Here is a 19230-nt window from a genome sequence, read left to right on the forward strand (position 1 = left end):
GTATGGTAGAAATTGTGAATAAAACATAGAGATATATAAATGTAAATCAGGGAAAAAAATAAATCCCTTCAGATTTTGGAGGCATAGTATACCATTTGATTAATGGCTGCTAAAATTTTTATCTCATGTGTAGCTATTGTAAGAGTGTAGTTGGTAGATACATAACACGCTTTTCTTTCGCAGCTTTAGATATAAAATAATATTTTTGTGTTTAAGATACTGAAGTAATGTATTCTGCTTCTCTGTATTTTCATCTTCAGTTTGGAAGACTGCTAGACCTTTGTCATCCTATTCATAAAAAATACCAGCTCGCTGTTACCAAGGTATTCAGCAAATACATGACTGCTATTGTTGTTGCCACTGAAAAAACAGCAAGAGATTGCATTCAGTTCCTAAAACAAGAACGAGCTGAACCTGAAACTTTCCTTGCTTTAGATTACCTTGATGTAAGTACATTTTTCTTTTTTCTGTCGTCAGCAAGTTAATACACTTGTAAATCTTGATATTGGCTCATTGAAGCTTAACTAAAACAGGCTGAAGTGTTAAGGATAAAAGCACTTATAAGGTGAACTTCATGAGATTGCTCATGTCCCATTCTTCAGCCTGCTGAGGTGCATCTGAATGGCAGCATGACTGGCGTATCAGCCATTCCTCCCAGTTTTGAGCCCTCAGCAAACTTGCTGAGGGTACACACTGCCCCATCATCCAGATAAATAATGAAGGTGATAAACAGGATTGATCCAAATATTCACATGAATACTGTCCTACAACTGGACTTTTTCATCACCCTGGGGGCCTTTCCGTTCACACAGTTTTCAGTCCACCTTACTGTCTGTTCTTGCAGCTCATATTTTGTCAGCTTCTCTGTGAGGATCTTGTGGGAGACTGTGTAAAGACTAAGTGAAGCGTAGGTAGACAATATTCACTCCCCTCATGGGCCAGGCCAGTCACTTCACTATAGAAAGCTGTCAGGTTAGTTAAATGTGAGCAACAACAAGCAACTTGGTGAATCCATCCTGACTGCTCCTGCAAGACTTTTCTTGTCATTCACGTGCCTGGAAATGGTCTCTAGGATTAGTTGCTCATTCACTTTCTCAGGGATCAAGGTGAGACTTCTCTGATCTGTAGTTCCCTGGGTCATCTTTCTTGCCCCTTTTTGAACACAGGAGTGGCACTTTTCTTTTTTCTCCAGTCCTTAGACACCTGTTTGAGTTGCAGTGATAATTGAAAAATTGAGTGGCCTTTCAATGGTGCCATCACTAGTGGTTGCATTTATGTATGTCCAGTTTCCTTAAACATTCCCTGACCTGGTCCCTTGCATCAAGGGTACATCTTCATTGTTATAGAATTTCCCCTGCTCTCTGGAATCTAGGATTCCTGGGTGGCCAGTCTTGCTGCTAAAGACAGAGGGGAAGAAGAAATTCAGTACCTCAGTGTCTTTTATAACCTCTTGATAGTTCCTATGCCTCATTCAGCAGCAGGCCCACATTTTCCCTTGTCCTTTTTTTTAATTGCTTGTGTACAGAAGCTATTTCTTTGATGTCCCTTGCCAGTTAAAATTCACATTGAGCTTTGGCTTTTCTAACTCTGTATCTACATGCTTGAATAGGGCCTCTAGATTTCCTCCTAGGTTACCTGTCCCTGCTTCCACCTTCTTTATACTTCCTTTTTGTGTCTGAGTTTTGCAAGAGGCATTCTATTTATCCGTGCAGACCTCCTGGCATTTTCTTGGCTGATTTCATGCTCACTGGGGTGAAAGGTCTTAAAGTTGGAGGAGGTGATCCTTGCATATTAACAAACATTCTTGGGCTCCACTTAATTCTGGGGTCTTATCACGTGGGACTCTCTCAAGCACATGTTTGAAGAGCCCAAAGTGTGTTCTTCTAAAGACCAGGGTTGCAAACTTGTCTCTAGCTGTTTCCTCCTCTTAGAATCCTGAACTCCCCTATTTTATGCTCTCTGCAGGCAAAACCTGAAACCTTCCAATTCCCAGCAAATCTCTCTTCTTTGGAGAGTAGGAGGTCTAGCAGAGCATGTCTCCTCACTGACATCCCTGTCACTTGGGTGAAGAAGTTGTCATCAGTGCTTTCCAGGAACTGCGTGGATTGTTTATACCTTGTTGTGTTGCCACTGTAGCAGATCATGTGGTGGTTTGAGTCCCCTGTAAGGACCAGGGACTGTGAATGTGACACTGCTTTTAGATGTCTACAGAATATGTTGTTCACTTGTTCTTGCGGGTCTGATGGTCTGTAATGCACACCCACTACAATGTTACCTTTCCCTTTTCTTTCTTCAACCTAACCCATGAGCCTGGAGCTGGCTAATCATCCTTACCAAGGCAGAGCTCTGCATCCCAGCTGTTCTGTCACATACAGGGTAACTCCACCTCTTGTCTTCCCAACCTGTCCTTCCTAGAGAGCCTCTGCCTCCATTCCAAAGCACCAGCTGGGGGAGCCATCCCTCCATGTCACCGTGATCCCAAAAGACTTGCTCTGCAGCTACACTCAGTTTTTTAATTCTTCTTGTTAGTTCCCAGTGCTACATGCATTCAGATACTTGTATTTTGTACACAGTGAAATAGGTTTTACAGAGTTAAGGACTATGGTATAAAAAGAATGTGAAAGCCATGTCTATTCCTTGTCATATGGCACCTGAGATCCCCATTCTGTTGATTAGTACATACTGTCCCCCAGACCACTCAGATTTGGACATGTTTTGCTATTTCAACAAGGCTTCTAAACACTGTTTACTTGCTTTACAGGTTAAACCAATCAATGAAAAGTTGAGAGAGATAAAAGGAGCTAAAATGTTGGTGGATGTTGTACAAACTCCATTTGCTCCACTGAAAAGAGTGATTCAGTTTGTCAGTGGAAATGGCTTGGTCTGTGAAACAATTACAGAAGCAAAGCGAATAGCATTTGATGGACCAGTGAGGTTGAAAGTAAGAACCTGAATTTTGTTGCAGATATTTTATTGCATTTATGTATGTTGATGCCACCTAAATTGTTCTAACATCCCATGAAATAATGCAGATAAACACAGAATGGCACAACATTGTCTTGTCTACTCCCACATGAGTAAATCCTCAGATACTTCAGTAGGCCATGTATTCCTTTGTAGGGTAATATGTTTAAGCGATTTTCTGGGAAAGGGAGGCAAATTAGAGGATAGTCAGTGTCCAAATATGGTTATGGGTATGGTCCTCCTGATGAAGAGGAGGAGAGGAAAGGAAGGATAATCCCATTCGTGAAGCTTCATATGTAAAAATAGGAAGTTTATCTTACTAGCTTTTCTATGAAAAAAAGGTTTCAAAGTTCTTTAAATATCACACAATCTCTTAGTTGTAGATATAGACTTGTACTGAAGACTGGAAGGTTCTCTGCCTCTTTATGCAGTTTGTTTTATGCATGTCTCTGTTCTGTCTGTCTGTAGAGCCCTATTATGTATTTAGTAAACCTTTTAAAATCTTGATTAAAACATCTTTAGGTTGAAGGTGAGTTTGAAATCATGTTTACTTGGAAACCAAGTAAGTCACAAAAATACTCACATTCTTTACTGAAACTTAGACTTTCGCTTAAGAACTCGCTGCTTTCTTTCACTCCATTATCACATTGATTGGTCTGCTACTGAGCCAGACATAAGCTTTTAAGTTGCCATCATATACACAAATATCTCATAGTAATTTCCTGAGAACAAGGAAATTACACAATTTCACTTTCTTTTCTGGTAAATTGCAGTAATACTAAAATACATTAACTAGTGACTACACATGACTACGTGACCAATCACTACATTGTAGGGCCAGTGCCATGAAACAACTGACTGTTTTGTGGCTTTGGGTATCTCATTTTAGCAGGTTTGGAAAAGGAAAAAGAAACACTCTAGAGTGCAAGTAAAATTTGGTTGTCTCTGGATGAATCACCATATCTTGGTGCAGTAGTTCATGGAATGTTTTGCCTCCTTTGTGTTCAGATGTACTTGGCTTTAGTTGTTTTCTTTTCTTCCAGACAGTGGCTCTTGATGGAACTTTATTTTTGAAATCTGGAGTGATTTCTGGAGGATCAAGTGACTTAAGATTTAAAGCTAGATGTTGGGATGATAAAGAAATTAATAAAATGAAAGAAAGGAGAGACAGCTTGGTTAATGAGTTAAAGGTAGGTCTCTTAAAAAATACTTTGCTGCAAAAGGCATAAAGGAGTGAAAGTTGTATTTACTTCATTTCACCCGTGGGAACATGATTTTTCTAAAATGGTGATTTTCATAACTTCTAAAAGATGCAGAAAGTACATGGTAGCTGTTTATCCTCTTCTAGGTAATCATCTACTACTGTTCAAATTCTTTTTCTTTAAAAGCTGTTGTTCAAAGTACCTAAAGACATCTAGTGAAAAAGATGTCAACTTGAAAATATTTTCATGGACCCAAATCTGCCAGGATTTCCCTCCTCTAAAAAAATGACAGGAAGACTTGGCAACAGTGGAAATCTAGGAATTAATAAGCATGAGCTTTCTTTTGAGAAATAGGTCACAAAATGATTATTGAACATGACCAATGCTATCAGCGTTTACTTTGAATGGGGCTTATGTCAGTGAGGCTGCTTAATGTAGTGCACAAATCTGAAAAGTGAGCAATTTCCGTATCAGTGACCTCTTGTTTAAAATTATTTTTCTCTGATTGTATTATTTTTCTAGGAGTTAATGAAGAGTAAACGTAAGGAGGCTGACTTGAAGCAGTTGCATGTTCAGTGCCATGGAACTCAGACAAGACTTAAATACTCACAGAGTGAATTAGAGCTTATTAAAAAGAAACATCTCGCGAATATCTACATGGTATAGTACTAAGTCTTTCTGATTTTTGTTTTAATTATTGCATTTTTTTTAACAAAGCTGTAATTACCAGTGAATTAAATACTAGGTCATTATGTATTTTTTTCAATTCAGTTGAAGTTTTGCATATAGTATTTACAACTGAGTAATTAATAAAATATAAAAAACAAGGTTAAAAAAGTAATTTACCTTACACAGCTTCTATTTGAGGTTTTAAATTTTCATTTCTAGTAAGCTTGGCTTATCATTTAGTAACCTTCAGAAGCCTGTAGGTCCAAATGTGATTTTAAATTAAATTGCTTTTCTGCACACTAAAGCTGTAGTAATTTTATGCAAATGGACAGTAATAGTGGAAAGGTTGCATTTGAGAAGAAAATATTTAATGTTTTTTAACAAGAAAAATACAGTTAATCTCAAATAGAACTGTCTTAATTTCCAGAAAGTTGGCCACCCTTTTAAAAAAAGTTACAGGCTTGTTTACTTTCTGTCTAGGAAAAATCAAAACTGGAAAGTGAACTGGTAAATATTCAGTCTCAGCATGATATGCTGAATGAAGGAGTAGCACAAAGAAGAGAAAAAATAGAAGAATTTCAGAAAAAAATTAATGAGGTAATGCCTTCTGTCATCACCATATATAGCAGCTTATGCTGTAGTACTGCAGAAAATCCTGTCTGTTCCTGCTGACATTTAGAACTTGGACAACTTTTACCTTTGTAAACTACTTTGTTGACAAGAGTTATAAGTCATTCCATCAACCTTCCCATGTTCTTTACCTTTCGGATCAGGGTAGCTGTGAATACATACTTGCATGTAAGTATATAGGTGTCACAGCTTTACAAATCAGTTGCCTTGAAGTCAGAATTCTGTGATGTTGTTTCAAACACAAAGCCAACCAAGCAAATCCATTGACTTCTTGACTAACAGATTGATCTTTGCTTAGCTTATTATATGTGGTATAATTTCATTTGACATAGGAAGAAGTTTCTGAGTTCTAAAGATGAGTTGGTTTGCAGATGTTTCAGTAAGCAGTGCTCCTAATAGATAGACAGTCTCTGCATGGGTGACTATGCTGAAAATCATTCTCAGTGCACTTGTAAGAAAATTGCATTCAGTAGTTGCATGGAAAACCACATTTCATCTGGAGAAGATCCACCACTTCTGCAGCCCATAGGCAGAATAGGTTAGGCTTGCTATTAGGAAATGAGCTCTGTAGCAGTTGCTAGAGCTGCAAAGTTTTCAGCACTGCTAGACTGCTTTGTTGTGAATTCTACAGGTGCCACATCTTGGTGGTGACTTGTTATACTACTACGTATTAGACAAGTAGGTGAAGAGCAGCATAATGGTAAGATTCCATTCTCTTTCTGGGAAGCAGCTGGTCTCTGTGCTTTATTGTCTGTACAATCTGATTATTGTGGGAGAATGGTTGAGGTGGGTATGATGATGATGATCACACTCCTCATTCTACTTTTGGTTTGGGTTATTTTTGTTTGTTTGGGTGACTGTTTTGGGTTTGTTGGGGTTTTTCTGGATATAGTGATTTTGGCATTTGTTTTGGTGTTTTGTTTTAGAAAGTTGTATTCCTAGATTGATTTGGAGTCCAGTTCATGGAAGATAGAGCTAGCCTGTGATATAACTGAGTTGTCTTTGCTCTCCCTCTTTTATGAGGGGTAACTGATGCAGACTACTGGCACCTTGTGCTGTTTGCACCTGTTCAAAATTGTTACCTGCTTTTGTCATTAGAACTTGCTCTTTTTTGCTTTTTATCATCATCAGGGAAAGTTCCTCATGATACGTGATCCAACAGTTACGTTTCTTAGCTGTTTTTCTGTAGACTGTCCTGTCTCATGACTCTTTAATCTTCAAATAATCTGCAGAACAGTTCATACAAGCAACTGACTAATTCAAAAGTGCATTTATTGTGAAAAGACTGGAAGTATTCTATGATGAGTACAGAAGTAAAGCCTAATCTCTGGTACTAGAAGAGTTTCATACCCTATTGCTAGAGTAGGCAGTAACTCTGGCCTCTTTGAGAAATACAAGCAGCTTGTCTTTCCTCTCTGGAAGCTGCCTTGTTGCTACTCTGCCAAACAATGGAATCTGGTATGGCCTGTGTGAAAGTAGTGCTGAAGTTCCATCTGGAAAAAGTCACAACATGACACCCAGGTTCTTGTGTAAATGTAGATTCTTAGAGAGATTCCTCATGGCTGTCTGGACTTACTTGAGGTGTAGAATATGTATGTAACTCAGTTCCTCACCTCTGACCCACTCTCATCAGCCTGTCTTGGATTAATCTGTGACTGAAATTCTGAATGTAAAAAGAACCCAGAACTGAGGCATATTCTCTGTCTTGCTTGTGCTACAGGCGTGATGGAGTGCAGATGTCTGTCATCTGCAAATGCTGAGGATGTCATTGATGTTTAGGCCATAAGAATTCCAGATCCATGGAACTTCTCTTTCGCTTGTTCTGCAAAAAACATAAATGAAGGCTGGTCATCAGTTTTTGAAGTATACAACATGGATTTGTTGTAGAATTTGATACCTGCTTAAACAAGCCTTTGTACCAAAACAATACAAACAATACTGTGGAGAGAGAACTGAGAAGTTCTCATAAAATTTTGTTCCGACCCTTGAGTTTCCTTTTAAATGCCTTAGAGTGCTGTGTTAAGTTCTGTCATTTACACTATGCCCACTCTTTTGTTAAAATTTAAGGACTAGCTTCGGTTGAAGCTTTTGTTAGTATAGACTGTAAAATTAAATATTGATATTCTGTGCTGTGTGTTTGTTATAAATGGACCATAGTAATTAGTATTTATGGATCACTTGAAAATTAAAATGAAGAACTAAACTAGACCAAAAAGTGTGGTCTGATAAGTGCTCTGTATACCATTGAGCTTTCTCTCCTTCAGCTGATTGGCAACCAGTTACTCTGTGATGACTTTAGGTGTCTTTGGAGTGACCAAGTTCTGTCAAGATGAGAATAGATCAGTTACCTTTTGCAGATTATACATCTTGTATCTGGCATATGTACTGAGAGTGCTATTTGAAAATGTCAAATACAGGTTATTCCTTCAGTGATTCTGTTTTATGTTCTCTTAAAGTACCTTCAAAACCAAGCTGTAGCATGTAGTGATTGTCTAAATGTTTTACTTCTATGAGAGCTAAAACAGTATAAACAGTTTTTGTTCCACTTCTCTTTATTCAAAGGCTGAAGATGCTGTTTTCAGGGAATTTTGTGAAGAAATTGGTATAGAAAATATTCGCGTGTATGAACAAGAACATGTGAGACAACAAGAAGAAATTGATAAGAGAAGGTGGTACTTGTGAATGAAATGTTAAAAAAAGTGGTTTGTATTAGATTGAGAGCACACTGGTAAAAGAGTAAGCCCATTACAGGAAATAACACAAAAGCCTAGAAGACTGTAAAAGGTTATATTATCCCTGCAAAGACTAGTTAGCAACTGCACTACTGTGGACTTTTATTGCACGGTTACAATCAGCAAAATTTTGCTGCAAAATGGAAAGAAAATTCGTTATTTCGGTAGCACAAATGTAGAAGAATAAAGCAAAGAATAGTTTCCTAAAATCCACATTTGAAAAATGTCTCTTATCCCAAATTCAGGGTGACATAAAGGCTGACTTGTGTGTCAGAAAACTGAAGAGAGAACTCCATGTAAGCTGCATTGATTTGGCATAGGAACATACTGTTAAGGAAAACAAGATCTCAACTTGTTGTTCCCCCTAAACACACATATCACAGGCCCACAAATTTATATATAGAATGAGAATGTTAAAATGCACTGTCTCCTTGTAATGCAAGTGTTTTCAGGCATATGATTGTGCGTTTCCTGATATTTTATGGAAAATACATTCTTTGTGACTGGTGTAATGGCCAGCACTGAGCTACCTTTACTTTTCATCTACTTCTTCAGCTGTTAAGAGGCTCTGTGGTTTTCAGAAGCTGGTACAACCGTGGGTTTTTTTGCTAGGGCTGCAGTGTGGTAGTAGGGCAGTGCATTCAGTTGCCATTAAAGCACCTGCTGACTGAAGTGATTTGATAATTTATGTTTGCAAGAACTAAATTCTGGTAAACTGCAAGAAGTTAGTAATAGAACAGTGATAATGGGAGTTTGGCTGTGGCCTCAGGCTACACTGTACATACATCCTTGGCTGGCTTGTGCCCTAACCTGCCATCATTAGTTCTCTGAGCCTGTGGGCTCTACTGCCTTCTTGCCCAGGCCTTAGGAGCCTGGAGCTCGTGCTGTGCCAACCCTACTGTCTGAACAACAGATCCAGCACTACTAGTAAATAATTTGGGAAGCTCAAAGCTCAGAGATAGTAACAGCTGAGAGGAGACCTCTCAGCTGCTTAGTTTTACTTCAGTCCTTTCTTCCAGCACCACATGAAGAAATTTCTGCCATTTTACCCCTATAAGCAAATACAGGCGTCAATTGAGAGATGATAAGCAAGGCTGAATACAGCTTAAAAACCTCTGGTCTTATGCTTATTACCATCTCTCAACTGCAATAGGTTCTTTATAATCAGATAAACGTATATGCCATACGTGACAAGAAGGCTTGCAGGGGCTGTGCAGGGAGCACTGGCATTGGATAATACACAGCATTAATGTAGCTTTTGCCTAACTCATTTATAGGTATATAATTTATACTGAGGTTCTTGAACTTCTAGAGTCACTTTCCATATCCATACATCTATACTCTATATTTTAGTATTTGAACTGTTATTACTGTATTGTTGTAACTTCTAGTACATCCACAGGAGGTAGTGTAGTAGAATTGATGGTTCAAATGTATGCTGATTTTTGCATTCATGTAGAAGATACAAAAGTGCTATCTAAGTAGTCATAGTGAAAATATCTTCTAAAAGGTTAAAATCAGTTACTTGCCTGCTTTTTAAATGTTGATTTGAAGTACTGTACTTTGCCTAGACTGGAGTTTGAAAATCAGAAGACACGACTAAATATTCAGCTAGAATATAATCGTGATCATCTACAAAAAACAAAAAACATGGTCAGCAGTTTGAGGGACACCATTCGTAAAGATGAAGCTGAGATTATCAGGCTACAGAAGGTAACTAAAATATCTCTCTGGGACTGAAAAACAACATTGGATTACGGTTTGAATATACATAAAATGTGCTGTTGAGTAATTCTTCTAGGGCTCGATTCAGTGTTGAATTTGGAAATCTTTAAAAAAAACTGAGTTTGTAATTTTAACCTTGGAATAGCCTGTCATATCAATGTATCTACTGTTATAAATAAGATTAGTAAAAATTAAATTTGGGATTACTGTATGTACAGTGTTCTCTTTCATTTAGTTTATATGAAAAAACATCTTAAGACTAGAGATAAACTTGTAGCATGTGGCTGACATCATTTAGAAGATCTTACGAGTAACAGTAAACAGCCCTGGTGCTTTGTGTCTTTAAGGTACTTTACAGCTCATAACAGATCTTATGAAAACTAATTTTAGGTTTTTAGTTGAAGTAATATTCATGGATTCCTCCTTTATATGATGTTCTTTGTAAGTCTTGTTGCGTTGATGTTGCTTAAATAAACCATGCTTGTGGTGCACTGGAAAGTGCAGGAGGAAAAATATGTAACTGCTTTAAATTAAAATCAAGTGAAATGTAAAACTACCCCAAAATGGGCAATAAAACCTCATGTATCGCATTTGAACTCTGTTTCAACATTAGACGTAATTTCTGATACAGAGAAAAAAAGAGACCTATACTCAATTATGCACAAAAACGTCTGACTTCATGCCTGTGTGGATAATTTTTTTGAAAGAAGACTGAGCAAATGCATATATTTTTGTCTTGATATAGATTGTTCTAAATTCTGAAGGTACTTTGTTTTTTCAATACTGCAGCAGCAGTACATTAGGTTGCCATAACAGTACTCGCAAGGACCACGTCTTTATGCATGTAGCACTAGGTTTACTATATTCTAGCACCTAATTTCTATCAGTTTAGCAGTTGCATGGATATTTATGGGAATACTCTTCTAAAGTACCTCCACAGATTGTTTGTTCTCTGGATTACCTCTGGATTTATCTTTAATGGCTATACCTTTTCAAGGATTTCAGGTTAGCTTACGTATTGGTTAATACATTGTAGATGTAGATGGTGTATCAGGTGGGATCCTTCTTCCAGGACTCTGGGACTAACAGAAGCAAAGGGAATAGCCTACAGATTGTGGGAAGCCTCAGATCCTTCCCTTGTTTGGTGGCTTTATGGTTTAATCTGGTACAGTCACAAAACTGGAGCTGTCTGTGCCTATATATACAACACAACTGTATCTTCCTCTGTGTAGGACAGTCTGCTTTCCCTGTGCCTTTCAGTTTTTATGCTGTAACACATTTGAATGCATTGTAACAAGTTTAAACTTTTACTTTTTCTGTATAATAAAAGTTCTGTATCAAGATTTTTAGTGAAAGTTGAAAAATATAAATATTTCTATGCAGGATGAGGAAAAGTTTCTAAAAAAAGTGAATGAAGTTGTGGAGGAGCAGCAACATCTTAAGGATAGATTAAATACTCATAAATCTGAAGTTAAAAAAATCCAAAATGAGGTTGAAGATTTCAGAAAGACATTCTTAACTCTTAATAGGTAATTACAATTTATATGATTAATGTGATAATATTTAGAAGAGTTCAAGTGATCAGATGTTTGAATTTTTCTTTTTTTCTTTGAAAAATTAATTGGAGACATAGTAATCTGCATTTACAATATGTATTAGCTAAAAAGTCTTTCTGATTCAGTGTGTGGTTCCCAAAACTGATGTGAACCAGGTTATTTCATGAGAGCCATCCCATAAACTGTATAGAATATTATTATCTACCTGATGTTAGGTCCTGTTATTTCTGATAAATATGTAGTGACTTCTGGTAAGTATATATTATGTTACAGCTTGATTGTGGGACCATACTAAGTTTACTAGCAGTTTCATATTTTTGTTTGAGTTGTACACTTGGTTCAATTTTTTTCTGATTTGTTTGCATTTTCTCCAAGCCTTTCAAGTGTTGGATATCTTAAAATACTATTAACTTTAGATTACTGTGTTGTCCTCACTATTCTTTTAAATCAACTCCTTTGTGGGACAGTTTAAATTTCAGTTTTCATATGCTTGCTTATTATTGATAGGATTATTCACGTTTAAAAAACCTGACCTGTTGGCACAGTATGTCTAGGTAAACTTGTGAAATTTTATATAAGCTCACAGCTAGTATGCCTAGTAATTAATTTTATAGAGTGCAGTTTTAAGAATGCAACTTAAGCAACTTGATGCTACCCAAGAAATTTGTTGTAAATTAAGGTATATTTCAAGTCCAGTAATGAGAAAGTATTTAATTAAAATTTTAAAGGATTAATTTTCTATGTATATTAAGCAGAGCAGAACAAAACAGTTTAGTTTTAGTTCACAATGTGGATATTTGAACATCCTATATTGTGAACTTGTCACTAAATCTATGCTACCAGCATTTACCTTGTGATGAAGTACAGAACAGCAGAGAATTGGCATGAGTACTAGAACAGCATTTGCTTCCCAGCTCTTTCTTGAGTAATTTGGAAGAATGAAGGGGATGGAATAAGTTAGAAGTATTTTTATTTGTGTTTGATAGGGATTAGAGAGGAGAAATCCCTCTTTGTGCTTGGTAACTTTTTTTTCCTGTGGTATGGGTCTGGATGTTATTGGCAGCAGTGCTGCTCTTCACTTGTTTTGTGCCTTTTCTGTACCTAGGGAAGCTGCAAAATTGCAAAAGGAAGCTACAGCTATAGAAACCTCTCTAGAAGAGAAAAGATTGAGAAGACATAATTTGCTCCTTGAATGTAAAGTGCAGGACTTGAAAATAAAGCTCATGTCTGGATCGCTGGATGACGTCAGTGAAGTAGAGGTACTTTATATGTTTACAGTGGGTGTATATCTTGGGGAAGCAATTATTCAGTCTTGAATTTAAAGATATTCTTTCCTTGCAGTACTGTTTGTTTTACATAGCAGTGTTAAAATACAGACGTTATTTCCATGTGACCAGTCCTCATCCATTCAAGAGAAGGATTTTTGCTTATTTTCATGAACAGAAATGTTGCTAGCAAGTATTTTTGCTTGTGCTTGAAATGTATTCCTGTGAAAAGTATAAAAGTCACTGTTGTACAGGAGAACTTGTATGAGGGTTTATTCTAGATACAAGTATGTAAGGGGATGCTAGGGTCAGTTCAGACCTAAATAAATGTGGTTTGTACATGAGCTGAGATAATATTTAGTTAATCATGCATAGTATAAATGCTGTCTAAAAGCATCCTTTTGTTTTCAATAGATGGGTAGATATGCACAGAAATCAGAAATGCTCCTGATATCAGAGGACTGGTCATAATGATTTTTCTCAGCCTTTCCTCTTTTTCCCGTGTATCTTCTGTGAGAAGAAATTAAGCTTTCTCCACTGTTATAAAATAAGAACTATGGGTTTTGAAGGACTTGTAACATTACAAGTCTGTTCGGAAGGAGTCTTGTTGAACCCATTCTTTAGAGAAGAGTGAGTGGGTCAAAAGGCAAAATGAAGGCAGTGAGGCAGTCTTTGAAGGGAAAGTACGTGAACTGCTAATATCTGAGAATATAGGCAGCTCAACTCTTATTGTTTATGAATAGAAGGAGATGAAACCAAGGAGGTGGGAAATGGGAATAACAACTTAGCTTTTTAATACATATTAGTGAGAAGGCAACACGATAAGTTCTGAGAAAGAATCTTGGGGGGAAAAGGGACTAATAATGCTGACATGTAGCATATGCTTTCCCCTTTTCAATTGAAAATAGCTGTTTAAAATCCAATCTTATAATTTAAAGAAGATATGCTGCTTATGTTGTACATAACTGAAGCTATTAATTTCTTCCAAAGCCAACTGAGTGGAATAAAGGCCTTGATTTAGGTACTTCAGAGCCTTTCCTTGAAAAGGCAATGAATTGTCATGGGATCATAAGTCCTTTCCAATCAGGAATTAGTATGCAAATTATTCTAAAAATATTACAGACAAACTACTGCTGCTTTCTTAGATCCAAACTAAAATTAGCAGTTGCTTTAATATTCATATAAACGGTGCATTTTTTAAAATTAGACTCAGGATCTTAACTAAATGTTAAATCCATTTTTGCTAGAGAAGGAGCAATGGAGTGAATTTACTTGTTACCACCATCTCCGTGTTTTATATCTTTTTAATGTTTTTCTTGGGTTTATTTTTTTCTTTTGTTGGTTTGTTTGTTTTTGGGTTTTTACAGTTAAAAAGTTAACAGTGTCATTTCTCAACTGGTATGTCCTTCATATTTACAGCTTGGAACTGAAACAGAAGGCACTCAGACAACATCAAGTATCTATGAAAGAGAAGAGGCGATTCAGATCAATTACAGCAGCCTAGCAGAAGACCTGAAGGTGAGCTTTGTGTTTAAAATTATTGAAGAAAACACTGTTGAGCTTTAAGTAGTTGTGGGTTTTTTTGGTTTTGCAGTCATACATAGCAGTAATGTGTGGGATTTCCAGATAGGTCAATTTCCCATATGACTAAATTGATTTTAAAGCTTACCTAAAACATAGAGTTGTGAAATAGTAAATACAACGCTTTAATTTTTTAGGGATTTTTAGTTAGGTACTCTTTTACCTGCTGCCTTTGAGCTCCAATATTATTGTTGTTTCTATTTTGTGGAACAAGGTTTAAGGACCTAGTAAATTTATTCAGAGAACTTAGACTCTGGGTGGAATCTTTTAGTTTGTTGTGTTTCCAGTTAAAGCTCTTAGATGAGTGGGGTACTTCTTCCAGAAACAGGGTGTGCTTGCCATGTGTGTTGAAATGTCTTGGCCGAGAAGCAGATTGCACTGTCTTAGTATTTTTGAGGGGTTTTTTGTTTTGTTTTGTTTTTCCTTTAGGACCTAGTGTCTGATAAAGATATAGAAGATCAATTGAACCAGATGCAGCATGAAATAAAAGCTAAAGAGAATACTTTAATCAAGACAGCTGCTCCAAACCTGAGAGCTGTAGAGAAATTACAGATTGCTCGGGACAAGTTCCAAGAATCAATAGATGGTAACACTGAGTCTTTTGTATCAGTCTCCTCTGTGTCCAAGAGAGTTTTCACCCTAATTCAAAGTCCTCTTCCTGGGGTTAATCTTCCTGGCTTTGCCTCTTTCAGATACTAAGGAACTTTTTTGTACTCAAGTTCTTATCATCAGTTGTCTTTTTAATTATATGTCAACCATTTATTAATATATACCTTACTTTGTAGTAGTTTATTGAAATACAGTTTGAATGCTTGGAAAAATACTTTGTTGGCCAAATGATACTATAAGGTATTTTTACTTACTTTCTAAAAATTACTGAATTTAAACATTTTATCTTCCTTAAATAACTGATTAAACATATATATGTTGTCCAGAGCTCAGACATGAGCATTACTGCAAAACTATTGGTATCCTCAAATAGCAATGCAGACATTAACATACTAAAAGAATGAAGGTGTTCTGAAGCTCTGACAGGTAAATGCTGATGCTACTTAAGGGTACCCAGCTTACAGAAGGAATTAAAATAATTTTGTCCATTGCTTCAGACAAATGGGGCATAGAGCAGGATGAGTATATCCCAGCTTCTCAGCTTCTGGTGCCTCCATTTGAAGTCTGGATGAAAACTCATTGGTGTGCTCCTTGTATGTGCACTAGAACCTTTTTCTGCCATAAATGTTTTCCTTGATGCTTGATATGGTACAGAATATGTATGTGTTCTCTGTATTTGCATATAGCCTTACAGATTAATTTCAGTAATTTTCTTTCTATAGCTTTTGACACCAGCAGAAAGGAAGCCCGAAAATGCAAGCAAGAATTTGAACAAGTGAAAAAAAGGAGATTCGAGCTTTTTAGCCAATGCTTTGAGCATGCTTCCATAGCTATTGATAAGATCTACAAGAAACTTTGTAGAAACAGTAGTGCTCAGGTGTGTCATGTTAGTAGGTGTTTGATTTAAAAGGCCTAATTGATGCTTGGTTATGTAGAATAAGAGAGCTTAGTAGCACTTGTAGATTTCAAAAGCAGTCTCAGTCTGAAGAAGAAAATTACACAAATAATAAAGCCTTGTGCAGAGGAGAATGACAGACTGTAATATGTTATTGTCTCTTCTATTTGATGGGAAAAATAAGCCATGTAGCAACTAGCTTATCCACCATGCTTTTTAATGGTTTGGTAAAATGAAGATTTCTTCAAAATAATGCTTTTAATTTTGGGGCCTCAGAACCAGGATACAAAGTATAGAGAAATCGTACATATAAAAAAATATCTCTGCGTCCCAAAGCTGTATTCTGTAAAACTAAACTTAAAAAAAAAGTGCAATATTGGAAGTGTATGTGTTTCCAGTGAAAAAAGAAAACTACTTTTGAAGTCTAGAGTTTTAATAATATTAAAAAATTAAAGCAATTATGTAAAAGGAGAGAAAATCAAGCTTATATAATAGTTGAAAAGTTGTAGGTAACAAGTATGTGGAGTCATTTCCAAAATGGTTTTGTTAATTAGCCTCCTACTTCATGGTTCATGAACAAAGGTTTATTCACTTGGAAATCCTATATTGCTGTTGTTGAATACAGATGAACAAGTGTTTCCTGGAGCTATCTTACCAGTTTCAACGCTAACTCAGGCAGATATTTAAACCTAAAAAATATTAGTCCGAATTGTTTTCTTAGTGTCACTATTAATATTTAAATGTATTTCCAGGCATTCCTTAGTCCTGAAAATCCTGAGGAGCCTTATCTGGAAGGCATTGGCTTCAACTGCGTGGCTCCGGGAAAACGCTTTATGCCAATGGACAGTTTGTCAGGTGGTGAAAAATCTGTAGCAGCTCTGGCTCTTGTGTTTGCTATACACAGGTAAAAGAAATATTATGCTATATCCAAGTATGGGCTGAATAAGTGGCAAGAAGATTGTGTTACACTTAGAAACCTGTTAAAAAATCTGCTAGTAGGGTACTCACACATTACTAACGTTCTTATTCTTTACACGTCATTACTTCTTGCCAAAATTTTATGATGGTATAACTGATTCTCTGAAGTAATTGCAATGTTTGGTAAAATTTCTGCATCTAATTGCAAAATACTGTCTTGCCTTTCAGTTTTCGGCCAGCACCCTTTTTTGTTTTAGATGAGATAGATGCTGCCCTGGATAACACAAACATTGATAAAGTAAGTTGGTTCCTTTCACCTTCTCTGTTTATTGACAATATAATGGTATCTTTTTTAGAGGAAGGATGGCTACTTTTCCTTACAGATTGTTGGGATAAGGAGGTTTTTTACACTGTCTTGGCCTGTTTTAAAAATATGTATTAGGCTTAGGACTGAAATAATGGTTGTGTGAGATGTTAGAAGATGGGTAAATTTAATTCATAAATCAAAGTGGTTTTTAATCAGCCTCCAAATCAACTGTGAAGCTGAGAAAAATTGGCTAGAGTGTGAAAGTATTTCGTGATCATATGTAATACAATCTGACATGAAGCTCACTTGTGAATTAATGGTTGGGTTTGGTTGGTTGGAGTTTTTAAGGCCTTTTGCATTACCTTGCCTCTAAGAAAGGAGTGTATCTGGGTGCTGAAAACCAATTTCTATCACTGGAGTATTTATTTTATACATTTGCCTACTTAATTGGTCCTAATGTAAAAATACTAAGGGCTATCACTCCCATCATTTTAGTTGTGAATGCTTGCTTGATGCACACAGATTCCTGTCCTTCTCTCAGCATCTCTCCCTTCTTGCTAATAGCTGTTCACTGGAACAAAAACTTACACTGTAGATGGAGAAAGAGACTCAAAATAAAAATTTTTTTTTTTCTACTGTTTTCCTAATGGAGTTAACTGTGCTGTGCCAAGTACCACCAGAGTTTGCTGGGAGGTGTATAAGACACTTGGCTGCGGTTTGCCTGAGTAGGTTCATTCTGACACACCTTACAGGGTCTACTTTAAACCTTATATTATGCTAAGCACCATTTTTCTTCAGAACAATATAAACAGTAGCTGATTTTTCTTCTTTTTAAATGCAACTGGGTTTGTCAGTTCAGTTCTCTTCAAGTAAAAATCATATTCATAGCCCACTAAGCATTTCAGAAGACTGCAGAAAAAAGCCTAATTAAAAATGTACTGGTCTTTCTCTATTCAGCTTTGAATTTATATTGTCCCCTATTCTGTCACTGATTTCTAATCTAATATTTGTACCTTTATTTTGCAGATCATTGGAAAAAAATTGCTGTCTGCAGTTAACTAAGTATTGTAAAATCTTAGTATTCTGCCAGCAACAGCCTTTTAATGCTTTTTTTCCTTATTCAGGAGTTTCCATCTTCTTTTTTAGTTACAGGAAGCAAAATACTTAGAGGAAAAGGGCAGTGCCAATTGAAACTTTCACTGGAGTGAGTGATTGTTCTCTTAGGTGTTTACAAAAAGCAGCAAACCTGAGGGGTTGTCTTAAGAACATGCAGAGTATCTCTCTTACAACTGTTTTATTTCTCATTTTATCCTGCTTATTTCATAGCTGAACTACTGAATTCTGCAGCTTGCTTCACTTTTTTCCCTTGTCATTCCCTAATTTTATCATGGCTTAGGTCTGCCAGAACTAACTTACTGAAATATTTGGCTTCTTTCCAAAGGTCTCAAGTTTCATTAGAGAACAGGCACATGAACAGATTCAAATGATAGTTATTTCTCTCAAGGAAGAGTTTTACTGCAGAGCAGATGCATTGATTGGAGTGTGTCCAGAGGTAAAAATTAATCATTCCCAGATTTTGTTAAAATACTGATTTACATCGTGTTGCTACAGTGAATCATGTTAGTAGTTGTGTTGCTGGATTTCAACTACTTCGAATTCAGAAGTGTGTGCAGGTACTGGCTAGATAAAAAGATGGTATTGATAACTCAAGCTTATTACTGTATCTCATAGTTATTTGTGGAATGGTGATTTCTGATTACTGAAATGTTTTAAATTGCATGGTCCTTCCTCTTCTCAGCGTGATGCCATCATGTTCAGCCGAGTGCTGACTTTGGACCTTACCAAGTATCCGGACACGGATGAACAGGAGAGGACAGAGATGTAGAGCCGCAGCTCAGTGTCAGAGTAAAACGTGGATGATTTCAGGGCCAGGTGACAACTAGTATCTCTTTACAGTGAACTGTTTCAAGTTTGAGTTTGAATGTTGCTGTTGGACCTCAAAAATGTTTACCTTTCGAACAAAGCAGTTTTCTACAATATTGAAGGAAGAAATTGTTTCTCATCCACAGTTTTGTTAGCCAGAGGTTGCTACTGAAGTGAGTACATTGTTAAGCAAAGCTTTCTCTCCAAATGTTTTGAGGAAGTTGCCTTAAGATGAGGGATTCCAGGTTCACATA

General features: G+C 36.6%; 1 protein-coding gene across 1 annotated transcript in view; it reads left to right on the forward strand.

Annotated features, from left to right (window-relative positions):
- The window catches only part of SMC1B (structural maintenance of chromosomes 1B), a 31723-nt gene extending 12785 nt beyond the window's left edge, over positions 1-18938 (forward strand). Inside the window, exons 10-25 of the mRNA XM_008490279.2 lie at positions 261-446; positions 2762-2941; positions 4008-4154; positions 4689-4826; positions 5316-5432; positions 8028-8134; positions 9769-9910; positions 11306-11451; positions 12584-12737; positions 14163-14261; positions 14754-14910; positions 15656-15810; positions 16581-16732; positions 16975-17044; positions 18495-18605; positions 18852-18938. Of these exons, the coding sequence (XP_008488501.2) occupies positions 261-446; positions 2762-2941; positions 4008-4154; positions 4689-4826; positions 5316-5432; positions 8028-8134; positions 9769-9910; positions 11306-11451; positions 12584-12737; positions 14163-14261; positions 14754-14910; positions 15656-15810; positions 16581-16732; positions 16975-17044; positions 18495-18605; positions 18852-18938 (2148 nt within the window). The remainder of the gene's footprint in view (positions 1-260; positions 447-2761; positions 2942-4007; positions 4155-4688; positions 4827-5315; positions 5433-8027; positions 8135-9768; positions 9911-11305; positions 11452-12583; positions 12738-14162; positions 14262-14753; positions 14911-15655; positions 15811-16580; positions 16733-16974; positions 17045-18494; positions 18606-18851) is intronic.
- The last annotated feature ends 292 nt before the right edge of the window (positions 18939-19230 follow it).

The sequence above is a fragment of the Calypte anna genome, chromosome 1 (assembly GCF_003957555.1).
Source record: "Calypte anna isolate BGI_N300 chromosome 1, bCalAnn1_v1.p, whole genome shotgun sequence".
In the NCBI taxonomy this organism is placed as follows: domain Eukaryota; kingdom Metazoa; phylum Chordata; class Aves; order Apodiformes; family Trochilidae; genus Calypte; species Calypte anna.